This window comes from Dromiciops gliroides, chromosome 5, assembly GCF_019393635.1.
Source record: "Dromiciops gliroides isolate mDroGli1 chromosome 5, mDroGli1.pri, whole genome shotgun sequence".
Lineage (NCBI taxonomy): Eukaryota > Metazoa > Chordata > Mammalia > Microbiotheria > Microbiotheriidae > Dromiciops > Dromiciops gliroides.
Window position 1 is genome coordinate 288,504,761 of NC_057865.1, and position 9,264 is coordinate 288,514,024.

Sequence of the window (9,264 nt, forward strand, 5' to 3'; positions counted from 1 at the left end):
GTCTGACCCTTTCTCTGTCCCTCAGCCCAGAAGCAGCTTCAGAATCTGAAGTCTCATTGCCTGGCACACAATTAACCCTAATCAAGGCTTCGTGAGTTGAGTCAGCACCCACAATCCTGAGCAAACCCCTTTCTGAGTCTCCCAGTCTACCATGTCCTCCTGGGGTTCAGAGTCTCTTCCAATTGACACCAACCAACCACATGGGCTTGATGTGTCTGACCCCCAAGTGCTGGGATCCCCCAGGCTGCCAGGATCCGAGCAGTGATTGGAGGAAGCTACTGAGGAAGAGGGAGGTGGCTTCTTTAAAAAATTTTTAAAAAACCACAAAACCCAGGGCTCATGTGCATACAAACATGGGAAACTCCCTCGAACTGTCACCAAGAGAGCTGGTACCACTTCCTTGTCCACCCTGTCCCCGACTTCAGGCTGTGGTCACCCGTTTGTGACTCCTTTCCCCCTCCAGGGCTGTCCTAAATAGCACTGATACATCTCATGTCTTTAGCTTAAGTCTTGCAGTTTTCATTCTCACCAGACTCTGAATTAGATCGCACTGAGATTATCATCCCCTTACAGACAAGGAAAGTAGGGCTCAGAGTGGCAGTGTAGTACAGTAAAAGGAATCTTTTGCAGTCATAGTTCTTATCCTGTCTCAGCCACTAACTGTTACCTCGTGACCCTGGGGGAGTCACTTCTGGTCTCTGGTTCTCAGTTTATTCAAATGTAAAATGGGAGTCAGCATAGGGCCTACCTCACAGGGTTATTATGAAGGTCCAATGCTGTCGTGAGTCTGTGGTACTTCAAGTGCTAGATACCTCAGAAGCTATTGCTGTTGCTCTGCCTGTGCTTAATACGTGGTTTTTACTCATTCATTTATCATATTCCATTTTCGCCTATATTTGCTAGTTTGTTTTTATTATTGTTGTTACTAGCTGTGGGCAAAGTTTTGGACTGGATTAGATTGGACTGGACTGAATTAGATTGGACTAGACTAGATTAGATTGCACTGGACTGGATTGGATTGGACTAGTTTGAATTGGACTGGACTGGACTGGATTAGACTGAATTAAGACTGGACTGGGTTGGACTAGATTAGACTAGATTGGACTAGACTGGATTGGAATGAATTGAATTGGATTGTGCTGGACTGGATTGGATTGGACTAGTTTGCATTGGACTGATGGGATTGGATTGGATGGGATTGAATTGAACTAGACTAGATTGGATTGGACTAGGAAATGCATACTCAGAGAAGTTACAAGGCTCCCCCGAGGTCCAACAGCTGGTCAGTGTCAGAGGCAGTTTTCCGACTCAGGCTTTCTGGCTCTTTGCTCAATGATTTTCCCATATGACACAGGGCTGCTGTAGCCACATCCATCCCTCCCACCTCTGACCTCCTCCTTGGTCACTGCTCTTCCCCAAGCCAGTAAGTGGTGGGATTTTTCCCCAGCTTTAAATATCTTCCCCTTTGGTGGCTCACAGTTCCTCTGAAGGCTTGATCAGAGCAGCTTAAATAGAGAGAGCCACATGACTGGCTGGAAATAAACATGCTGAGGCACTGTTTACAGCCGATTAGAAACCTTGTAAACAATTGCATTTGGATCAGGCCCTTGCACACATAACATAGAGGGGAATCTCCCAGATGGCTAAACTCATTCCGTATCTAAGATCTCCAAATGTTCATCATACATTTTTTACAAATCCTAGATTCTATGGAAGACCTAAGAAAGGCCACTGACATCATGCAATCCAGCCTTGACATCTTGCAGGGGGGTTGGGGTGGGGCTGCTGTCCAGCCAAGGTCAATGACTGGCTCAGGGGAATGCAGCCAGTTAGAGGCAGCACCAGGAATGACAGCAGAGCTCTGGGGCCAATAGGCCTTGACTCCTCACATGGGCTTTTTTTTTCCTTCTTCATGTTTTATTCTGCTCTTTGCACCATTAGCATGCAAAGTCCAAGCCTCTAACATGGACTTCCTTATCCTCCCTAAGGCTCCCAGACATAGTGCCATGAGCAGCCTTATTCGGGACCAGCTGGAGGGGGACACCTTTTGTCTCCTTGTTAGACATGAATCCCTTTCATACACTGGTTTCCCATCTCTGAGCATTTGCACAGGCTGTCCCTCATGCCTGAAGTGCACTCCCTCCTCACTATGGCTTCTGAGAATCCCTAATTTCCTTCAAAGATCTGCTCAAATGTCACCTTTGATAGGAAGCTTTTCTTGATGCTGCCCCTCCCCCCCCAATTAGCCTGTATGTACCCTGTGTATACTTATATGTCTATTACTATCCCCCTCTGAGAGGATATAAGCTCTCTGAGGGCAAGAACTGTTTCACTTTTGTCTTTCTATCCCTCCTATGTGCCTCACACATCGTAGGCACTTCATAGATGCTTAGGGATTCCTTGGTGCTAGCCACCAGAGGTCACGGAATGTTAGAACCTAAAGGTCCCTTAAAGATGATGCAGAGGGCAGCTAGGTGGCACAGTGGATAAAGTACCGGCTCTGGATTCAGGAGGACCCGAGTTCAAATCCAGCCTCAGACGCTTACTAGCTGTGTGACCTAGGCAAGTCACTTAATCCTCATTGCCCCACAAAACAAAACAAAACAAACAAAAAAGATGATGCATTTCTCCTCTTTCAGTTTCCAGATGGGGAAACAGAAGAAGGGAGACCACTTCTACCAAAGTCATAGAGCCAGTTAAAGTTGGTTCCAGACATAGAGCCCAAACCTATTGATCCCAGGGTCAGCGCTCTTCCAGAAACCAGTAAGCATTGGATTTCTCCCCACCCCCTCTAAACATTCTCGCCTTTCATGGCTGACTGTTCTTCTGAAGGCTTGATTAGAGCAGCTGAAATAGAAAGAGACACATGCCTAACTGATAGTACACATGATAAGACCCTTGGAGCTGCTCTAACCAAAGAGGGCATCAGGGGAGGGAGAGCTGGATGTGGCTCTGGTGACCCCGTGTTACATAGTTAATGGAGCAAAGTCATCTACTCTTTCGCTTTCTTTCATCTCTGTAATACCTACTAAAAGGACAAGCGTGGAAGGAGTCTGCAAACAAACATAATATTTGATCACTACTGTATTGAAGGAGGCAAGGGATTTAGAATCCTAGGCTCTTAAGATGTGGACCTAGGAAGTCAGCTAGTCCAACCTTCCTCCCAAGCAAGAACCCACTCAATAACATCCATGACAGGGGCTGTGTCCATGGACTGGAAGTGGTGTGGCAGAGTAGAAAGTCTCTTCTTTAATACCTGCAGAGATGGGGAACTCATCACCTCCCAAGGCAACACATACATTCCTTTGGGCAACTCTAAATGCCAGGAAGTTCTTCCTTCTATTGGTCCTAAACCTGCTTCCCTGTAACTTCCATATTTCTCATCCAAGATAAATTGTAGGGGGATTGTCAGGGTCCAAGAGGAGCTTTGGGGGAGGTTGGGGTGGGGAGGGCAGAGCTGTGGCTGTAGGGTCTGAGGACCTCAGGTCAAATTCTGCCTCTGATGCTTACTATCTGTGTGACCTTGAGCAAATCATTTAACCTACCTGTGCCTCAGTTTCCTCATTGGTAAAACAAAGGGGCTATACAAGCTCCTTCTAGCCCTAAACCCATGAGCCTAACCATGAGAAGCAAAAGTCAGCACCTTGGAATTGTGTCCTTGTCTCTGACTTCTGACATGCCATTGGATGATTGCTCCCCCTCTCAGAACATTGAGGATGAGAGATAGGACCAGAACAGAAGGATCACAAGGCAAATTGAAAGAAGAGGCTGTATCAGTTGACACAGTGATGAGGTGAATAAGACCAAAGGACCCTATAGCTGGAAGGGTCCTTTGAGATCATCTAGTCCAACCACCTCATTTGGCAGTTTGGAAACTGAGGCCCAGAGGAGGGAAGTGACTCACCCAAGGTTACATTGCTAGTGGCTTAGGCAAGATTTGAACTCAGGTATTCCTGATTCTACACCCAATGTGCTAACTACTATACCATTTACTTGCCTAATGATAAGAATAGAGGTCTCTCTGGACCTGGATAAGGAAGGGAATAAAAACCATGACGTATAAGGATCAAATGAAGGAACTGTGGGCAGCTAGGTGGTGCAGTGATAAAGTACCTGCCCTGGATTCAGGCAGACCTGAGTTCAAATCTGACCTCAGACACTTGACACTTACTAGCTGTGTGACCCTAGGCAAGTCACTTGACCCTCATTGCCCAGCTTAAAAAAATAATAATGAAGGAATTGACTAATGTCTAGCTATGGTGGGGCGGGGGGGGGGGAGAAGAGAGAAGAACTTTCCTCCAATCAGAGCTGTCCCAAAGTGACTGCTTTGTAAGGTAGTGAGCTCCTTGTCCCTGATGATATTCAAGAAGAGACTGGACAATCACTTTCCATGGATACTGAAGAGGGGAATCTTTTTCACGTCTGACTTGGAATAGATCATGTCTGAAGTCTCTTCCAACTCTGAGATTCTATGATCTCTTTGCTTCATTTATGTGCACAAGGCCCTACTGGACAGAAGCTGCCATTAGGGTTTGGACAAGAGATCATTCTTCTAAAGGGTATTCCCTTAAGCTCCCAGAATGGAAAGACAGAAAGACCTCCTGGATGAATGCCTACAATATCCAGCAGGAATGTCAAGGGCTAAGAAATGATTTAGGGACCTGCCTTCAAGTGTCCATAAGACTATTATTTAGGATAGGGATTAACCTTGTTCTGCCAGACCCAGAGGGCAAAAGTAGTATCTTCCAAGAGGAATATTTCAGATGCATATAAGAAAAAAGCTTTCTAATAATTATATCTACCCCAAAGTAGAATAGCCTAGGTCTTCAAGCAATGATGGACAGCTAGGTGGCAGCACAACGTATGGAGTGCCAGGCCTGGAGTCAGGAAGACTCACCTTCCTGAGTTCAAATATGGCCTCAGACACTTACTAGTTGTAAGACCCTGGGCAAGTCACTTAATTTGGTTTGCCTCAGTTTCCTCATCTGTAAAATGAGCTGGAGCAGGAAATAGCAAACCACTTCAGTATCTCTGCTAAGAAAACCCCAAATGGGGCAGCTAGGTGGTGCAGTGAATAAAGCACCAGCCCTGGAGTCAGGAGGACCTGAGTTCAAATCCGGCCTCAGACACTTGATACTTACTAGCTGTGTGACCTTGGGCAAGTCACTTAACCCCCATTGCCCTGCAAAGAAAGAAAGAAAACCCCAAATGGGATTTTGAAGAATTGAATAGGACTGAAAACTGACTCAACAACACAAACAATGAAGTATCTATGCCTGGAGGTATTCAGATAAAGACTGTTTGGGCTACTTGCCAAGATAATAATAAAGGGGATTCCAGTTCATACCAGGTGTGGCTAGACCCCTGAGGATTCCTTCTCAATCAGATTCTGCAATTTTTTTTTTCGGGGCAATGGGGGTTCAGTGACTTGCCCAGGGTCACACAGCTAGTAAGTGTCTGAGGCTGGGTTTGAACTCAGGTCCTCCTGAATCCAAGGCTGGTGCCTTATCTACTGTGCCATGTAGCTGCCCCTGAGATTCTGCAATTTGGAGCAAAGAAGGAACTTAAAGATTTTCTAATCCAACATTTTCATTTTACAGGTGGCAAAACTGAGTCCAAAGAGGCTAAATGATTACCCCAAGGTTACACAGGTAGTTAGTGAACCCAAGGATTTGAACCCAAGTCCTGTCTCCAGAGCAGGTTCTATCCACTATACCACCCAGTCTTGAATGGATTAAATTCTCCCTCACCCAGAGTTCTTGAGTTCATCCCCTCCCCCCTTCCCAGACTCTCCCCTCCCTCTCTGGGTACTCACACCGTGGGAATGTATTCTCCAGGAAAGGCATTGGTGGTGTAGCTGATGAGGAGACAGGTTTTGCCCACAGCTCTGAAATGAAGAAGAGATGAGGGAGAAGTTTAGTGGCTCCCCTCTTCATATTTTCCATCCCCCGTGAAGAAGTAGCCCTTCCCTTTAGGGCCTGACGGCTAGTCACTTCTTAACCCTGCAAAGCCAATCACACCAAGTTGGCCATTGGGGACAAACTAAGTTCACCATGTTTTGTGTGGATCCTCCTCTCCTCCCAACAATGTAACAGGAAGAACACTTGAGAGTCAGGGACCCTGGGTTTGGCCTCACTTCTGCCATAAGCTCACTGTGAGACCTTGTGCAAGTCTCCTCTCTTCTCTGGGTCTTATTGTCCCCATTGGTAAAATGAGAGATTTGGAACTGATGGTCTCTCTCAGTTCTGACATTCCAAATTCTAAGGTCTTTCTCAGTTCTAATATTCCCAGTTCTAAGGTCCCTCACGTCTCTGATGTTCCCTGTTCTCAGCCTCCCCTCCCCCAGCTCTGATATTCCCCATTCTCAGGCCCCTCCCACACCTGATGTTCCATGTTCCAAGGTCCCTCCTAGTTCTGACATTCTAAGGTTCTGTGACTCAAAGATTGCATAAGAGTCTGACCCCAAAATTCTTCCTTTACCCACCTATCCCAACCCCTTTTTTTTCTCCCATTTCTTCTCCAGTCCTGCTTCTGTGATATGCTCTGGGCTAATCCCTTTGGGATCAAAGCTGTAAGGGGTGGGAGGGGAAAGAGGGCTCTAGGATGCACAGTCGGAGCTGGGGGTAGTGGAAAGGCAGGGGGAGGGGGTTTCCTTGGGTCAGGTGTGGGGTGTAAAGACCAGCCTCCGCACTTGGGTTCTTGATTTCTTGTCTTGGGAACAATTTTCTTTTTAGTTTCCTTTTTCTCTCCATCCTTGTCTGGTTCAGTTTCTCCTCCCCTGGGGCCCCCTCTCCTCCACCCCCCCTCACCTCCCCATTTTGAATAAGAGGAGGGCTTGGCTCACCAACTTCCGCTGAATAACAAGTTCAGAGAAGTAATGAGTGGGGAGAGAAGGGGGAAGGGATCAGTGTAGATAATACTCCAACACCATTAACTCTCCAAGTGCCAGCTAGGGACTGGGCTGGGTCCTCCTCACCTGTACACAACCCTCCCCAGTCAGGTCAGGAAAGTGCCCTGGAGCTTGGCTCAGCAGACCTGCTTCAAGGTCTAGGCCTGTGTGTGTGTGTGTGTGTGTGTGTGTGTGTGTGTGTGTGTGTGAGAGAGAGAGAGAGAGAGAGAGAGAGAGAGAGAGAGAGAGAGAGAGAGAGAGAGACTTTGTGACTCGGTTTGTGACCTTGAACAAGGTATTCTGGCCCTCCGGTCCCTCACCTGTAATCCCAAGGGATTAGAAGGTTCCTTCCCAGTTCTGACATTTCAGGTTCTAAATTCAAATATTCTCTGTTCTACCATTCCATCTTCTAAGTTCTCTCCCATCTCTAACGTTCAATGCTTTGGGCATTCCTCTCGACACTCCCAGCTCTGCCCTTCTGTGCTCTGGGGATCTTCCCAGCCCTGACTTTCTGTATTCTAGGGCCATCTCCCAGCTCTGACATTAAGGGTTCTAGGATCCCACCTACCTCTAGCATTCTGTGCTCGAAATTCCCACCATCCTTCTCAGTTCCCACCCTCCACACCCCCAGCTCTGACCTTCTGCATTCTGAGAGCCTTCCCAGCCCTGACATTCTCTTTCCTACCTGGAATCTTTCTGGTCTCTGGCTCCTGCCTAATATCTCTTCCCTATACAAAATGTCACATCCTGGTCTTCTTAAAAAAAAAAAAAAACCTAGAGGCAGAAGAGACCCTGGAGATGGAGTCCTCACTTTGCAGAAAAGAAAATGGAGACTCTGGGGGGAGTGACTTATTCAAGGTCATACTAGGGAGAGTTGGAGCCAGAATCCTGGTAGAGGATGACAGAAGGCCACAGGATTTCATATTCGACGGAAACATTAAAATCATACAGTCCTCCTCCCATCCCCTTCATCTCAATGATGAAGAAACAAGCTCATAGAATTTAAAAAACTTGAAGAGGTTGAAAGTAGCATTCAACATAGGGAAACAGTTTATAGATTTAGAACTGCCAGGGGCCATGGAAATCATCTAACCTAAGCTTTATTTTACAGATAAGACAACCAAGGCCTAAAATCATTATAGAACCATGGGTTTAGAACTGGAAGAGACCCCAAAAGTCAGAAAGCCCACCACCTTCATTTTGCAGAAGAGGGTCAGAGTGACTTGCCCAAGGTCACACAACTAACTAGTAAGAGCCAGGGGCAGGATTTGAACCTAGATCTTCCTGACTCCAGACCTGGTACTCTGTGGCATTTGATCCAAATTTTGATTTCATGACTCAGTCTACATGACTTCCAACCTCTTCTCACATTAATGTTCACACCAGTCAAGCCTCTCCCACCCCCAACAACCTTCATATTCCCTCTGAAGACCAAAAAGATCCCAATCTGGTGGTGGGGCCAGTTAGAGGCCTGGTCATGGATTTAGCACTGGCCAGATTTCCCCAGAGCTAGAAGAAGGGAAGCCACCTCCTGGCCCCACTATTGGCCTCGATTCCTTCAAGGATGCACCAACACCCATGATGCTGAGCTCACTCTAGATACAGTATATTAGCCCCACCCCACCCTAGCTCACTCCAGCCCCATTCCTTCAGCGGATTTGGGGTAGGGAAAGGATGAGGAAGGTGAGAGACACTAATAGCCCAAGCAACCCAGGCTGAATACATCTAACCCCCACTATGAGAAGAGAAATGACTCTTCACAGCTGCTCCCCATCAGATTCCAACTTCTAGAAGGCAGAGAATGCGTTGGGGGTGATGAGAAGGGAATTAGGGAAGAAGTTGGAAAGGGAAGTAGGAGAAACTCAGTCTATAGAAAAAGATCAAACCTTGGTAACCTTTCCCCAGGGAGATGCCCCCACCACCTGGTCAAGAAGCAAACCAAGTTACCTACCCATCTCCCACCACCACGCATTTGATAGCCTGCATATTCTCTGGGCTCCTGGAGGTGCTGAGGCAGGGAAAGAGGAGAAGGCTGACTCCTCCCGGGCAGCCAAGGAACGAGAGAAGCTTGGCCTCCCAAGGAGAGAAACGGAGAGAAGGAGCAAAAATAATAATTAACAGGCTGGTAGATTGGCAGGTCGTTGGAAAGCAGTGGGGAGAAGCGGAAGGGGAACTGACTTACTCAATCTGCTGCCTCCCCCTCCCCCCAGCTCCACCGTTTGCAGGAGGCGGGGCGTGTGGTTTGAAAGAGAAGTTTGGGCCCCTTTGGGTGGCTGGGAGCCCCAGCCCTCCGGAGCACCTTAAAAGAAGGTCACCCTGGCTTGGTAAATGGTGGAGCTGCTGCTGATCCTGCGGGGCAGGCACTCAAAGCCTCC

General features: G+C 47.4%; 1 protein-coding gene across 1 annotated transcript in view; it reads right to left on the reverse strand.

Annotated features, from left to right (window-relative positions):
- Positions 1–9,041, reverse strand: part of RAC2 (Rac family small GTPase 2) — a 34,021-nt gene extending 24,980 nt beyond the window's left edge. Inside the window, exons 1-2 of the mRNA XM_043967099.1 lie at positions 8,841–9,041; positions 5,816–5,887 (exon numbers count right to left, since the gene is read on the reverse strand). Coding sequence (XP_043823034.1) covers positions 5,816–5,887; positions 8,841–8,875 — 107 coding nt within the window. The 5' untranslated portion in view covers positions 8,876–9,041. The remainder of the gene's footprint in view (positions 1–5,815; positions 5,888–8,840) is intronic.
- Between the last annotated feature and the right edge of the window lie 223 nt (positions 9,042–9,264).